General features: G+C 35.6%; 1 protein-coding gene across 1 annotated transcript; it reads right to left on the bottom strand.

Moving 5' to 3' along the window:
• Positions 1–1,314: 1,314 nt before the first annotated feature.
• CLEC12B (C-type lectin domain family 12 member B) lies at positions 1,315–8,678 on the bottom strand. The gene is made up of 6 exons (XM_028532970.2): positions 8,202–8,678; positions 6,243–6,341; positions 4,202–4,420; positions 3,520–3,674; positions 3,207–3,322; positions 1,315–1,726 (listed from the first exon to the last, which is right to left on the bottom strand). The coding sequence occupies exons 1-6, from the start codon at positions 8,281–8,283 to the stop codon at positions 1,576–1,578; spliced, it is 822 nt and encodes a 273-aa protein (XP_028388771.1). The 5' UTR covers positions 8,284–8,678; the 3' UTR covers positions 1,315–1,575.
• Positions 8,679–16,560: the final 7,882 nt, after the last annotated feature.

Below are 16,560 nucleotides of genomic sequence, written 5' to 3'. Positions count from 1 at the left end.
AGGTATTTTAACTATTAAGATCAGATATTTCTATGGTTACAAATAGAAGACTAAAAGAAGGAATTATCTTTACTACAGGAATGAAGAAAAACTCAGATGTGTGGGAGTCAAGGGCAGAGTTTTTGACCTTTAGTAAATAACTTTATCTTTGTGAGAATGACAATGGCAGTAAGCTACTAAAGAGAAATGAAGCAAAGTTGTTTTATAAATATCAGTCCTGTATGAAAATTGATAAAGTGTGAGTGCGGGCTTGTGAACATAAAGCTTGTTTATGTGAACAATGATGAAATAATTATATTTAAGTTGTGCTTAAATACATTTTATTTAAAATTCTTGGTAAATTTTCACATTAGATTTTAACTCCTTTGTTCTAGACTTTCTGTTGGTTCAGAAATAAAATGTTGATTAGCTCATAATTTCAAATATTTAGAGAATAGCAGGCTACTAGGTGGTATGTATGGAGATATTCGTCCAAAAAACTGTCACAGTATTCTAAAATGAAACTAGCTTTGAATTCAGATCATATCAGTTTTTCTAGTAAATTCTAGATCTTTGTTCTAGCAAATCAGGATCACAGATTAGTTTCCCATTCTCTTTAGCTTGTGCATAGCAATACAACTATATGAGAACATAAGAATAATATTTTTTAATTGATATTCTCAAATCAGTAATTTTGTCCCAGAAAAACACCTGACCTCTAAATTTACAATGTTTATCATCTAGTGTGCAAGCACACTGGCAAACAATGTCAAAGGAAAATTCCGAAAAGTTAAAAATAATTATTCTAATATCTTAATCTCTTTAATTTATTAAAACTTTTCTAAATGAAATAAAATGTCAATTATAAGAGACTAAACTTCAAATAATAATGCCCAGATTACCACACGAATAACCTCAACATTGTTAATTTAAATAAAAGAGAATATAAATGTTAAATGATGTGCCACTTCACCTAGATTACAAATTATTTAAATTTTAATGATTAATTGAAATGTATTTCCATAGGGGGATGGAAGAGGACAAGTTATCTTGTATGTGCAGGCTAATGCCTACCTGGTATACAGAGATACAGGCAAATCATAGACTGAGATATTTCCAAATCATTTGGTATAGCGCTGCCTGCCAACAACTAGGACCCCTAACAGGACCCCCCAACCTCTATATGGTCCAGCAGTTCCTACAGCAAGGTCTCCTGGCCCTCATTCCAGCGCTGTGGCCTATGTCAGTTCTGACTGATGAAATATTTACATAACACCCCAGGGCACTTGTGCATATGTAACAACAAAGCAAGAAAAGAGTTTTATCTGAGAGAGAGGTCAATAAAATAATTCAGAGACAGAATGATAGGGACCTAGAACAGCTGTTCCCCTAGGTCTTCAGCAATACTCAGAACATCAGGTCAGAAAGCACCGGACAATGAGGTGGAGAATGTTCTGTGAAGCAAGTTTATTTGCCTGATAGTTTCAATACACAGTCGCTTCTTAATCTGTTTTGGTTCTTGTAGGATGCTGTCTCCCTCCTCACATGAACTTAATCACAAGTGTCTTACTTTTTGCTGAATTTGGACAAAGTTTATTAATCCAAATCTTCAATCTTCACTAATGCTGCTGTCTTCTCACAAATCCAAGAAATTTCAGCACTGCAGCGGGAAGTATAAATATTTCCATTTTGAAAATAGGCACATCCTTTGGATCCATTGATTTGGGCATATTCCTTAGTACTAAATCTGAAAATTAATCAATTCAAAATTAATTATAAATTTTAAAAATTAATTTATATATCAAATATTAAAATTTGATCACAATTCAGTGTTCACAGTTACCAAATATCCTATATCTGAATGTTGAAGGACTTCTGCTTCACAACACAACAAAATCTCTAAAGGTGGTATACGTAAGTTCTTTTTTTCAAGCTAATTATAATCCCAGGTAGAATTTATGTTTTATTTTTTATTTTTAGTGTTCCTTTTTTTTAATCGTTCAATTACAGGTGTCCCCATTTCCCCCATTACTCTCCCCTGCCCTCCCCAACCCCCCTCTCACATTCAGTCCTTTCCCCTTGTTGTCCTTGCCCGTGGGTCCTTTATACATGTTCCTTGACTTGACCCTTCCTCTTCTTTCCCCCTTTATCTCTCTTCCCCCTCTCCTCATGTCATTGTCAGTTTGTTCTTTATATTTGTCCCACAAAAAACTTGGTTTTGTAGTCAGTCTTTTATTCTTTTAATAAAATTCTTTTATTAAAAGAATTTTGCAAAACTATGTGCTCCTTGACATATTTTTATGTTGATACCTACTTTTTTCATATCTTTAGTTATCAAAAATGCAATTTTAAAAATATTATACATTCTATAAGTACTTTAAATATTTTTATCAAAATCATGAAGAGCTTCATGTTAACGTGTGAAAAACGGTTGTCATATAATTTAGTTGCCAAGTCCCCATCATTTAAAAAAATTAATTGTTGAACTAATCAACCAATGTAGATTTTCTTTTTGTTAGAAAATAGCTGACAATTGTTCAGTGTTGAATGAATGTTCTTATAATAAACATTACCCTTCTGGGCTGGAAGCACCGGGGAGCCAGAGAAGCTGAGAAGCTGAGCTCATGATCACAGACTTAGTCCTGATTTTGCCACTTAGGACCTGAATGACCATAGGCAAGCTATTTAAGCTCTCTATGACAATTTTTCATCTATAAAATTGGAGTATTATATGCTTCAATCATAGGGCTAATATTTATAAAGCATTTTGAACATAGTGTTATTTGTGTTTGTTAAATAAAAATTTAAACTAATAGATGAAGTTCAAAGTCTTGCCATGAGTTTGTCACACACATGAAAGTTGGTACTCCTCCTTTCAGTATTGATTTTGAAGCTCTATTTTCTTTATAGGCTGTATTATTCTGTATCTTGATTCATAACTTTTACAATTAACTTTTTTACTGGGATAATATTAATTAATAACAAATTTCAGATATACATTATAATTTGATATCTGTATACACTATAGCATTCTCATTACCAAAATTTTTAAAAATGGACAAAGGGTTTGAATAGACATTTCTCCAAGGATAACATACACAGAGGGACCACAAGCAAATGAAAAGATGTTCCATGCCACTATCATTATGAAATACAAATCAGGTCACTTATCTATTCAGTATTCCATTTCTTTGTGTTTTTAGCTTGGATTTTTCCCAGAGACTTACAAGGATGGAGAGGGGTCAGAGCCATCCTCCCAAAGCCAACTTCTGCCAGATGGATCCCACGATAATCCCAACCAGAAGAAAGGAAACTTAGGTAAGGGTTGCATTTTCAGAAAATCCTGAGGGAGAGAAAAGAAAAAAAATATTTTGTGAGAGCCACATTTTCATTTGCAGAAGTAAGATAAATGGGAACATACATTAAATTCACTAATTCTCATTCAAAATGCACTGAATTCCTACTGTGTGAGTCAGAAATTCCATTTATTTATTTTCCATCATATGGATAATTTCTGTAATCAGGAAATGCTATTCATACCTTTTCTTCTGAGCTGTCTATCTTCACCAAGGTGGAGTTCTTGTCCATGCAGTGTTTTCTACTGTTAGCCCAGGTTTTCTCTTCATTTGTTGCAAAATAATAGCAACTGTTTCGGTGCCACTGCCACATCTTAGGACAAGGATTACATTTGTGGTCTGAAAAAGAAATTATACCAAAAAGTGCAAACTAAACAACTTTGGAGTGATAGGGGAAGGTTTTGGAAACTAAATTATTTAATTTGATAATAGGGTTTGAGACCCAGGACCCTGAAAACATGCTGCTTTAGTGACCCTGAAAACATGCTGCTTTAGTGACCTGTGAAAATGAGGTCACTCCAATTATGTGATTGAAATTCTCTTTATAGGGCTCAGTCTTCTGGCCTTAGAATCATCAGTTATATCTTTAATTTGTTATAACAACAGGCTTCCCTAAAAATAATTTATAAAGTGAGGGGTTGAAGTATCCAGATTGATGTCATTCCACAACACTTCCCCAAACTTGCCTCTGTGTTTTCAAAAACATAAAATATAAACATACCCTCCCTCACCTTCTGTAAAATTAACATGACATCATTAGGGGCCATTGGATAGTGTGACTCCCTCAGACTCCCAGAGGCAGTGCACACAGTTAACCTAAACCGGGACAACAGACTCAATCTGTCTGGTCAGCAGGTCCTGATTACCTGAAGTGCGAATGACCAGCTCTTGACAAAGTTTGATAGCCATTTGTTCCTGCTTCTCCAATAGGCTGGAGATCTGTGATTTGAGAAATTCCTCCTCCATGGAAAAGTTTCTGTAGTTGCCCAGCTGCTGGGATAAATTATCCTGCCGTTGGTGGATAGTTTCCTGAAGTTGACTCAATTTCTCTGAATCTGAGTTAATTTCATTAGAGGTCTGCAAAACTCCAAGACATAACAGGAGACAAGTTTATACATCCTTCTATTCTCATGATAGCCCTAGATAATTCTCTTAACACAGAAATATTTCTTGACATTCCTTAAGATTTATTAGTAGGTCTTAATAATAGAGATATCATGGAAGAAATGCACCAGATGCATTTCTATTTAAAATTGTTTAGAGTTCATCCTTATAATTTCATGGTTATTTTAATTATTATCATTCTTGTAGTAAAATAATGAATTGCAACATATATTTCTGACATTTCACCTAAGGAAATGCCTGTCATTTTGCCATTCATTTGGAGTTGGTTTGTGTAATTGTTTTAATAGGAGCAGGATCCTTTGGGGGCAGTGGGTATCTCAAAGTATGGTCTGCAGACCACTTGTATCAGAATCACCTAGGATATTTGTTAAAAAAAAAACTAGCAGATTTTAATGCCATACCTAATCATTTCTGGTCTTAGGTCCATAAAATCTGCATTATAATAAGCACTTTAGAAAATTGACCAATAAAATAAATTTAAGAACCATTGCACTCAAAGCACAGCACTTTAGGGAGAAAAAACATTCATTCTTCTATGGACAACCAATGAAAACACACGGCATCTTCATTTTTTAAAACATATATCACTGCAGATCACCTCTTAATCTCTATGATTGGCTATTGAATATTTGTTAGGGCTGTTAGAACATTATATTTCTTTTTAAAAGAGCAAGTTACAACATTAGCTTTGATTTATATGTCCAAGCAAGTATGTCTAAATCCTAATTATCCATGAAATTTTACACACATAAAAAGAAGTGAAAGTAGCAGAGGAGCTGTTGGTATCATTCAACAAATAATGACTGCAAATTTGACTATGAATGCCCCGGAATTGAACACCGTGCTAAATCACACTCCCATATATCACATACTTAACAACATCCTACAGACTGTGTATCCTCAGGATGTTTTGTAATTGGTAGTTCAGGATTCCCTATTCTGTCTAGCTCTGACTGCCCAGTGATGGGTCAGAATAAAGAAAATATTCTTTTGTTCACTATTGTGCTTAGAAGTGGAGCTTCCATTGCTGGAGGTGGTAAAGATTTCTGTCTACTGGATACTGGCAATTTTTCTTGTCTGTACCTCTGTTTCATTTATAGCAGGCAGGCTGCTGCTGCAGTTTAGAAGTAGTCTCTACTCTAGGAAAGTCTTGGGTGAGCAGATTAAGCCAGTCTTGTACAAAGTCTTAGAGGTAAATAAAATGCCTTGCTCTTTCTTTCTTTCTTTTTTTGAAGACTTTATTTATTTATTTTTAGAGAAGGGAAGGCATAGAGAGAGGCAGAGAAATATCAATGTGTGTTTGGTTTTCGTGTGCTCCTTACTGGGCACCTGGCACACAACCCAGGCATGTGCCCTGACTGGGAATCAAACCAGCAACCCTTTGATTTACAGTTGGGTGCTCAGTCCACTGAGCCACACCAGCCAGGGCATGCTCTTTCTTGAATCTACTCTCCTTGGCTTTCTGTTTCTCACTATTGGGATAGTAAGTCAATGTGTTTCTGTGCAAAAAAGAGACTCCTTATTCTAACCAATAACTGAAAAATAAAAATTGTCTTCGTGTCCTAGTCTAGGTTAGCAAGAGGATGATTTGGGATACAATCCTCATCATAATATTTTCCTTGTTGGTTTGCCTTGGAGAAATGGAGAATGAGAGATAGGAAGTAGCAGAAAGTGTTAGAGCATTCAGAATGTAGCACCTATCACAAAGTCCAACCTGGAATTTCATAATGTACAAATATGTTTCCTAAGCAGCTTTCTGGGGTTTGATACAAGTATACTTACACATAATCCCCAAGGTCACCAGCCCCAACAGCAGCAACAGACAAAGAGTTAGCAGACTCAGGGCTGCCCACCGCCATGTGGGGGATGAAGCTGGATACCCTGAAGAATGCCGACAGAGGAATGAGCCAACAGAGCTGCCTGTGGTTTACATATGGTTGTTCATTTTTCACAATTAGGAAGCTTTCTAATGTTCTTTAATGCCCCTATCTAGAAAATACCTAAAACAATGTGCTTGTAAGGGCCCCGTCATCAGCTCTCCTCCGTTTCTTTCCCTCCCTCCCTTTCTTCCTTCCTTCCTTCTTTCCTTCCTTCCTCTTTTCTTTTACCATTCTCCTTTCCTTTAGAGTAAATGTCTTCTAAGTTTTAGGTTTTTGTTTTACATGATCACACACAGTTTTTGCTTTACATGATCACACACCTTCCTTCTCCAAGTTTCCTGAATTCACGAACAAGCCATAATGAAAAGTGATTCCCCTGATGTCCCTAACAATAGAAGAGATCCCAAGTTTTTGAAATTACAAACCTCTACAATTTTTACCTATTATGCATTTTATTTATCACCTAGTAGATTATGAATCAATACTGAATGAAAGAAGAAATCAGTGTGCAATCTAACCTACAAACCACAGGGGAAAAAACCCAGAAAGCCAGTGGTAACTCTTCAAAATTTAATATTCTATATACAGGGTAGGGAAATTGTAAGTTTACAATTGTTTGTATGAAAAATAACACAATAATTAGTAAATAATAATACAAGTATAAACTCTGTGTTTCACATACAACCGTAAACCGATTTTGCCCAACCCTGTATGTACCACAAATGGTTCTCTCACTTGCCTAACTTTCCTCTTCTTTATTCAGGATCTAATGGCATCTAACCTAATATTTCAGAATGATGGGTGTAATCTCTAGGTGCACTACTATATACATCACATTCACTATTCCCTCTTTCTTAAAGGTTAAAGTTAAGTTTTTCTAAAAAATAATGTATAGTCATCTTTGTTAGACACATGCAAAATCTATCCCCACCCTTTTTTATATAGCACCCCCTCTCAAAACACACACACACACACACTAAAAATAAATCTAAAGGGTTCTTGAAAACGTTGTTCATCTGTTTTAGATGATTAAGGACAACAACTTGAATAGTCAATGGATTCTTGAAGGTAAGGGATGTAGTCTGATATATTAAATCAGATTCCTGACCACAAAGACCACTATTTCTTCCAATTAGGTATAAGGCAATGAGTGAAAGGCTAGAACTGAGTCTGAACTCCATCATATAACAGTTGTATAAACTTGTTTAAATAATTCAAATTTTTTTCAGCCTCAGTTTTCTTATTAAATCATGTTAAAAAGTACTAATAGTGTTTCATTTACTTTGCAACTACATCTTAATAAAGAAGTAATACACTACATATAAAATACTAAAAATGACATTATTGCTGATTAAACACTACTAATTATACTGGGAATTTCAACTCCCTAATTTTTTTAAATACTATAAAACAGAAGCTATCTTTTTAAATTTCTGACTTGCTCACCCTCTAGTTTCCCTCTTCAGTTATTTATACCCTTGAAAGGAAAAATTCCTCCTACCTTCCCTATTTTACAGGCCTCCAATCTGCTTTCCAAAGAAAACTGTTCTGGCATCTTTCATGAGGTATAAGTATCAAGGACTACATTTATGAAAAGAAATCTCTTAACCCCCAAACTCAATTTTCAGCATGTCTAATAAACATTTTTCACTAATACAGGACTTCATGAAACATAGTGATATCACACATTTTTCCTCAATGTTGGGAACACTCATTCTATTAACATATTCCACAACTTTGTCTCCATTTCAAGGCTTCCACAGCACCCGTCTCTTTAGCATCGATATAAAAACCAGAACCTCAAAGCATTAAAAATCTATCCATCACCTGAGGTCAAATCTTGCTTTCTCTGAATCCTTACCTCTTTTTCTTAGATTATTTCTATTTCCTGCTCCCAAGGAATCCTGAAATGTGAGTGTCGCATAGGTCACTTCTTCAGACATTGTAGAAGAAAGCACTACTATCAATTGTTAATTAATGTTTCAATATCTTCAGGCCTGGAACAAGATGTTTTTCCAAGGCTGGGAGCTTTTACGTAGATGCTGAACTGACCCAAGACACATCCCACTACAACCTTCATAAGGACAATGACCATCAGTTATTCTGCAGAGAAAGCCGAATATTCTCCTCAAAACTAGTGCATTACAGATTTCAAACTATCTGCTCTTTCTCATTGTTTGTTGCTATGAAACAAAGAGGTGGTACTTGGAGTCAGTGCATGAATGGTGATTTCCTGTAGGAAATCCCACGATTGTCAATGTTTGTATAGAGGGTCAGGTTGTCCTCTTTACACGTGTTAAAAGTCAGCTATTCTGTATGGACACATTAAATGTGGTTTATACCCACCTATATTAGGTATAAAGCAGACACATATCCTAAGACAGGAAGGAGTGTGTAGTCACATGTACTGAGAACTGTATAGTTAAAAACTACCCACATGTGGCTGGTATTTTAAGATATCCAACTGTGTGTGGTGAGAGGTTGTGGAGAGAAAGGAAGAGAGAGAAGGGAGAGAGAGGTATGTGCAGTGTTGGCAACAGGGCGTGGAGAAGACGTTGAGAGCTATTAAAACTGTGTATGAAAGGAGTTCCGGTCTGGCATGGCTAAGCTCCTAATAGAATAATCTTCCTGCAAATAAGAACTAATATTCAGAATGAGATTTGAAATAATAACTACCTGAACTTCCAAGAGAGTGAAAAACAGCAGGCAGATTCAGGAGAGAATGAGAGTGGCACACGGTGCTTTTATTTTTGCCTTTAATTTGTTTGTTTGATTGGTGCCGGCCTGAGGGCAGCCCACAGGCACTGTTACAAGGTAACTAAAACTCCCATAGAGAACAGGTAGTGGTTCAGGTCTGAAAAATCAAGAGATAGAATTTGGGGCAACCACAGACATGAACAGTGCTGGATATTCATTTAGAACACTGGACACAAGAGAATCTCTAGTGTGTCTTTGTGCCTTGATGTCTCTTTAAGCTGAAATTTATCTACATTTTATTAATAAATAACTTCATAAAAAAGAAACAACTACTTCTCTGTCTTAGTCCTAAAAAGGCCCTGAAAAGATGTTTCCAATAAAACTGAAGTGAGTTCACTGCACAAGGATTGCCGCTGTGATATTCTAAGTTTTGACATCACATGAGCAATAGCGAGTTGACAGGTTGTATAGAAAGTGTTCTGGTTACTGTTTGGAAGAACACAAGAAAAACAGCACATGCATGTGGTTGCTCATGTAGTCACAATAGGCATCAGAGTCAGAGCTCTTAAAGGACTGTATAATCTCACTGTAACTTTCCATAAAGTTTACTCATTTATATAAGAAAGTTAACTGTTGTTAAGAATTCGTGGTATGCAGAATAGTAGCCCCCCAAAGATGTCCTAATTCTCAGAATCTCTGAATATGGTAGTTTATATGGCAGAAGGTACACTGTAGATGTGATTAAGATTACAGACCTGCCTTATCTGAGTGGACCAATTAAATCACATGAGCCCATACAGGTGGGGTACCTTTCTCTGATGTAGTCACAGAGAGATGTGACGACACAGAAGTGTTGGGGAAATACAACGCTGCTGGCTGAAGATGGAGGAAGGGGTCCAGGAACCAAGAAATGCAGCTGGAAGATGGAAAGTTAACAAAACTGATTCTCCCATCTAGCCTTCAAAAAGGAACACAGCCCACATGAGACCCCAGTGATCCCCCACATGAGACTTGTAACCTACAGAGTATGAGATAATTAATATGTGTTGTTTAAGTTGCTTGATTTGTGCTATTTGGTATAACAGAAATAGGAAACACAGAACTCAAAATATACTTGGCAGCTAGCCATGAACATTAGGAAACCAAGGAATATTTTTTGTTTTGTTTTTGTTTTTGTTATTCCTGAATATTTTATTTATTTTTATAGTATTTTTCCATTACTGTTTATTCCCCTTACCCCATCTTCTCCCCATCCCCTGCAATCAACACACTGTTGTCTGTGTCCATGAGTCCTTTTTCTTTTCCACTCCATCCCCCCACCACCCAACGACCTGCCACTGAGATGTCAGCCTGCTCTCCATCTATGAGTCTGTCTCTATTTTGTTTATTGGTTCAGCTTGCTCATTAGATCCCACATATGAGTGAAATCATGTGGTAGCTGTATTTCTCTGACTGGCTTATTCACTTAACATAATGTTCCCCAGGTCCACCCATGCTGTTGCAAAGGGTAAAATTTTCTTCTTTTTATGGCCCAGTAGTATTCCCTTGTGTAAATGTAGTATAGTTGTTTTGACCATTCATGTACTAATGCACAGTTGGGCTGCTTCCAAATCCTGGCTATTGTAAGACTTGCCTTTGGAATGATAGAAAGAAGATTAGATAACTATACTCAGGGACATGGTGTGGGTTTTTGCTTTCAAATGGCTGAGAATGATCCAAAACCTGCGAGGTTCCGCCTCTGTGTAAAGGTTCTCTTAGTCAAAGAACTCCAGAATGAGCTGTACCCACCTTAGGCTTGAGAAAAAATACCCAATGAGTTTCAGAAATACAATGAAATAATAATAATAATTCAGTGACATTTGTACATGTTCTCTGAATACATAAATGTACATATATTTCTTGTTCATGTTCATTTTTTTTTAATCTGATGGCATGACCAATCAGGAAAGACAGGTTTGAAGGCTTTGATTCATACTCAACTGAACTTCACAGCCAAAAACGTGGAAATGAATGATTAACCTATGTTTATGTTTACTACTCTAGGTGAGTCAGGTAAAGGCAGAGACCCTTGAAATAAGTTACCTCAAATAGTCAGTTATAGAAATGAACACTGGCAAGGCTTTCAGTCTCTGTTCTGGTCTTTCACTTTCACCGAAATTTGCAAAGACTGAGTTTTCATTATCATTTTCCTTATTTTTTCACATACCTTCAGTTCCCTAAGAAAGTATTCAACCTCTTATTATTGTATATGAAATAATGCTTGGATAAAATAACAATGAAAATTCTCATCTGGTTCCTAATTATTTCTATAAAGAAGATGATTGATCACACTTTCTATACACTTTCTACTATTATTTTCCTAAAAGACTATATTACTTATTACTAAGGTAATAATTTATAATTTACTATTTTATAATTTTATTGATTTAGAAAGTATTGTCTATTCTTTTCTTCCTTAAACATTTCCAGCATCTCCAGCTCATTTTATCAGACTACACTGTCAAATAGCATACCTTGTTGCAGACATATACCAAATTCTAGGACATTTTTTTCTTATTTCTTTACCTTTTTCAACTGTCTTAAATCTCTTTGTCCATCTCTGTGTCTGTCATGATTATCAGCAATTTCAACATCTTGTGTAGGTGATAATTCACCCTGGAATTAGCTGCAATAACCTTAATCACATGCATATATCAGCCACCTACTATGGTGATCATATTTTAAAGTATGCTCTGCAATGTTGTAATTTCTAGCCACATGTAACTATTTAAACTTAATTAAAATTAAAAATGCATTTCCTCAGTCATACTAATCATACTTCACGTGCTCTGTAGCCCAGGAGGCTACTGGCTATGGACTCACATGGCACAAATATATAACATCTCCATCATCATGAGAAATTCTACTCTACAGTGCTGTGCTAGAGTCTAGACAACTTCATTACCAATATAAGTACCTCCTCTCTTACTCAGTTTCAGATGCTCCATTCTCCAACCTCCGCTCCAATGTTTCCAGCCCACTCCTTGTATTGATTCTATGATCGACAGTACTTTGATGCCCGTTAAGATATCAAATTTAATGACATCACCAATTTATTACTATAAATCCTTCATGCCTTGTTTCCTATTTTACTTGGTTTAAACCATTTACCAGGGTCAATTACAATGATCATTTTCTTACATACAGCCACAGCTTTATTGCTTATTTCTTCATCCATCATACACATCTGGAAAATGCAGCCTGATTACATCCAACTCTACCTTCTTTACACTTGCATACGAGTAGCTGGATGTGATTGTATTAACTGGTCTTATGTTATATTTTCAATTAACTTGCCAGCGCTGTTGCTAATCAGTCAGAGAATACTTTTAAGGAAGAACCCGTTAGTACCCAAAGAATGACCACAACAAGAATTAATTCAAAATTATTTACAAGAAAAAATGAAGAAAAGTGAAAATTAAAACTGGAGGCTTCAAAGACCTAAAGAAAATAAAGATAAAAGCAGGAAGAAAAAAATGACCACAAGGAGGAGCCAGAGGATGAGTACTGGATGGAATTTCTTTTGAAATGGCTATTCCTCCCATCAGGGTTAATAAAATATAGTGATTAAAATAAAGGGCTAAGACGACAGACTAATGGATTCAAATCCTGGAATCAACACTTGTTTGCCTTATGACTTTCGACAAGTCACTTAACTTTTGTGCTATACTTTTTTAATTAGTAAAACTGGCATGAACATAATACCCACAATAAAGGTGACTAATATAAGCATATAGAAATAATAATAAATGGTAGCTATCACTATTATTATATCAGAAGGAAGCTTAAACTTTTCTGGGTGACCTTAAAAATAGAATAAACCTGTACAATTGCCCAAGCATTTCTAGTAAAACTTAAACACAATTGAAATGAGCACAACCATGGTCTGCTCTAAGCCTGACCACTAGAGGTTCTTTATATGAATTCTTTTTTCATAGAATTTATCATGCTCTGAAGTTATGTTGCTCTTTTATTTCTTTGCTTATTTGCTATCTGTGTTCACAACCCTCCACTAGAGCAAAAGCTCAATAAGAACACAACTCTGTATGTTTTGTTTATCACTTGATCTCAAAAAAAATAGAATAGTGCTTAGGACATACACAATAACTAATAAACATATGTTCAAATGATTTATTAATTGTACCAGTCATGTATGTTTTATAATGAATTTAACATGACACCTTATACTCAAATACGTTGTGACATGAATTCTCAGTTTAAATATGTTTGATCAGTTCATTTGCTCTTGATCACCTTATACTTACTCAGACTTCATTGTTTTGTTCAGATGTTTGCCCTGCCTGACAAGCGTTCCCTTTTTTTTCTCTTCTACATAAGCTTTGCCTTTTCTTCAAGTTTTATATTTTCCATTTGGTTACTATATAACTTGTTTACTTACAGATATTGTGTGTGCTTGTGTGAAAAACTCAGTGGTACGGATGTGCTCTCACACATGTTTTTCCTTTATTCACTCCACCCTGTGTAACAAAATGCTCTCCCACAGTTGCTGTCTGGTAGTCATTGATTGTTTTATTCATTAACAGGCAATAAAGCTAATTTTAGGTTTATCACATGCATCCACACATTTAAGCCTTCTGAAAATAAAAAAAAAACATTAATTATGCTTTTTTAATAACAGGAAATTCTAGCTTTTCCAAGAAATAAATACTATTCAATGTGTGCAAGAGGTTAGGAAGTAAAAGGTGAACCAACAATTTTAATGAGGAAGACTGAGAAAGGGAACAGGCTATCATCAGTAAATGTACCAAAGGATTATCTTAAAGGTAGTATACATTAAATAGTCTATAAAAAGATATCACCAATGGCAAAATCCTCAATTTCTCCACATTTTTTTTCAGTTTCAAGACCCTTATAGCACTCATATTAGTCAAGATTATTTTCTTTTTGTCTTTCTATTTTACATATCAACTAACCACCATTATTTATTGATTAGTCTTTTTTGTTCAAAATCTACTTTTTACTTTACTTTTTTTTGTTTTTTAAGTATAGTTGTCTCCACTGCCCCCCTGCATGCACCCATCACTGCTTCCCACCCTTGATCCTACCCCCTTTGTCTTTGTCCATGTGTCCTTATACATGTTCCTTGACAACCCTTCCCTTATTTCCCACATTATTTCTCTCCCTCCTCTCCTCCTCTGGTTACCATAAGTCTTTTCTTTATTTCAATGTCTCTGGTTATATTTTGCTCACTTGTTTGTTTTGTTGATCAGGTTCCATTTACAGGTGAGATCACATGGTATTTGTCTTTCACATCCTGGCTTATTTCACTTAGCATGATGCTCTCCAGATCCATCCATGCTGTCATCAGCAAAGACATCAGCAACATGAAAAGGAAACAAACCATATGGAAAAATAAATTTGCAAACAATACCTCAGACAAGCGTTTAATGTCCAAAATATATAAAGAACTCTCATGACTCCACAGAAGGCCAAGGACCTGACCAGACACTTCTCCAAGGAGGACATGCAGAGGGCTCAGACACATATGAAAGGATGCTCAGCATCACTAGCCATCAGAGAAGTGCAAATTAAAACCACAATGAGATACCACTCCACACAGGTCAGAAGGCCGTCATAACCAAATCAATAAATAAGTGCTGTCAAGGTTGTGGAGAAAAGAGAACCGTAGTCCTCTGTTGGTGGGAATGCAGACTGGTGCAGCCACTGTGGAAAACAGTGTGGGAGTTCCTCAAAAAACTAAAAATGGAACTGCCTTTTGACCCAGCAGTTCCACTGCTGGGATTACACACTAAGAAACCTGAAGCACCAATTCAAAAGAACCTATGCATCCAAATGTTCATAGGAGCATAATTTACAAAAGCCAAGTGTTGGAAGTAACCTAAACACCCATCTGTAAATGAATGTACTGCAAAATTATGGTACATTTACACAATGGAATGCTATGCAGTATATATGATTAGTCTTATTCACTATGTTATGCATTCCACTAATACCCTTTCTTATTGCATCTACAACGTGTCATTGTGATCCCACTGTCTTTTACTCATTCTTCAGCTATCAGCATAGATTATGAAGTCTGGACAATGCCTATGTTTAAAAGACATTATGCTGTAGTGGAAAGAACTTGGAGTAGATGGTACTACTTTTTACAAGTGTGATAATAGAAAAGTCCCAAGGTTCCTTCAATTTCTCTGTAGAGTGAGCATGTCCTTATACATGCATGTGTGTATTCATTCACCAATATCTACTGGATATAATTGTATGCCAGTTGCTAATTCAGAGTTACAGAATACACTCTTGAGGGGACAAATCACAAAAGAGTGTATATGCATCAGATAGTTATACAGGTTACAAAAAAGAGTGATGCAAGGCAGAGGGACAAGATTGTGGACTGGTATGTGGTGAGGTGAGGAACATAATGAATATTGAAAAATAAAGGTCAGATACAAAAAAATCTAAGATTTTATGCTCCACAGGACTAGTACCATGACTTTCTCTATGAACACTGTTAAGTTGAATGTCTGAAAAACAATAAATATTACTTAACTATTTGCTTTAGATAAAAGAAGCAATTTATGTAAAAGTGCTTCTTAATCTCTAAAACATTAAATAAAGGTTTTTATTCCAAACGCCAACTTATAAGGCTGTTTGGATAAAAGAACTTTTTTCAGTTTCCTGAACTAGGAAAAGAGGGAGCAATAAAATACATCAATAGCATGCCCTGCAGTGTGATTAGGAGTTAGCTAGGAAAGCCCCTGGATTTTGAAAAAGGGAAAATAAATTTGTTGTATCTGTTTTTCCTGAGGTTCTCTGATTCATTGTTGCTGAGAAACTCAGCTTGTATTTATAGGAGATGGGGAGGAAGAAAGCAGAATAGAGATTTAATGTTGTCAGGAACTCCTTTGAGCCTGAGAGTCTCTGTACTTGACTAGCATTTAACATCACAAAGCCATGCTTGGAAAATACAAATAAAAGCAAATTTATGAAAGTTAGATCTAGACATAAGACTCCCAGTCTGTGGCTAGACTTATCAAAGAATTACCAAAGACCACAAAACCAATATGAATTACAGTGCAGAAGCTGAGCATAGCAAATTAATATCATCTGAGACTTAGTGTTACCCATTTTAGTTTTACCTACTTCTGGTGTTACATGCACAATTTTAAGCACTCATGGATCAAGAAACAAGCCTAGAATATTCCTGATGATTTATAAAAAGCATGAAGGAAATATTGGTATAATTAAATGAATTGCCCAAGATCTGGAGAATATGGAAACTCTAACAAAGCAAGGTAATTGTTATGTTTAATGTCTTCTTAAATTGTCTGTTAATTGAACAAGAAAATATTTACAATAAACATAAGGGCTTCCAAATACTTGTGTGTCTCTCATTCACATATTTGATTTAATTTAACTGTAAATTATCAGACATTCTTACTTACTAAGAGAACAGAGTCAGGCTTTATTGAAAAGGTGCCACTTGAACATAACCTCCACACTCT

Source organism: Phyllostomus discolor, chromosome 2 (genome assembly GCF_004126475.2).
Source record: "Phyllostomus discolor isolate MPI-MPIP mPhyDis1 chromosome 2, mPhyDis1.pri.v3, whole genome shotgun sequence".
NCBI classification, from domain to species: domain Eukaryota; kingdom Metazoa; phylum Chordata; class Mammalia; order Chiroptera; family Phyllostomidae; genus Phyllostomus; species Phyllostomus discolor.
The sequence above is the reverse complement of the archived record's forward strand: the minus strand, read 5'-3'. Positions and strand labels throughout refer to the sequence as shown.

Bases quoted from the DNA above. Each gene is read 5' to 3' on its own strand.
- CLEC12B (XM_028532970.2), bottom strand. From the start codon at position 8,283: ATGTCTGAAGAAGTGACCTATGCGACACTCACATTTCAGGATTCCTTG. The intron at 3,323-3,519 runs GTATGAATAGCA...TCTCTCCCTCAG, and splicing joins TAGACAGCTCAGAAGAAAAG to GATTTTCTGAAAATGCAACC. The intron at 1,727-3,206 runs GTAAGTCTCTGG...ATTAATTTTCAG, and splicing joins TCTGACCCCTCTCCATCCTT to ATTTAGTACTAAGGAATATG.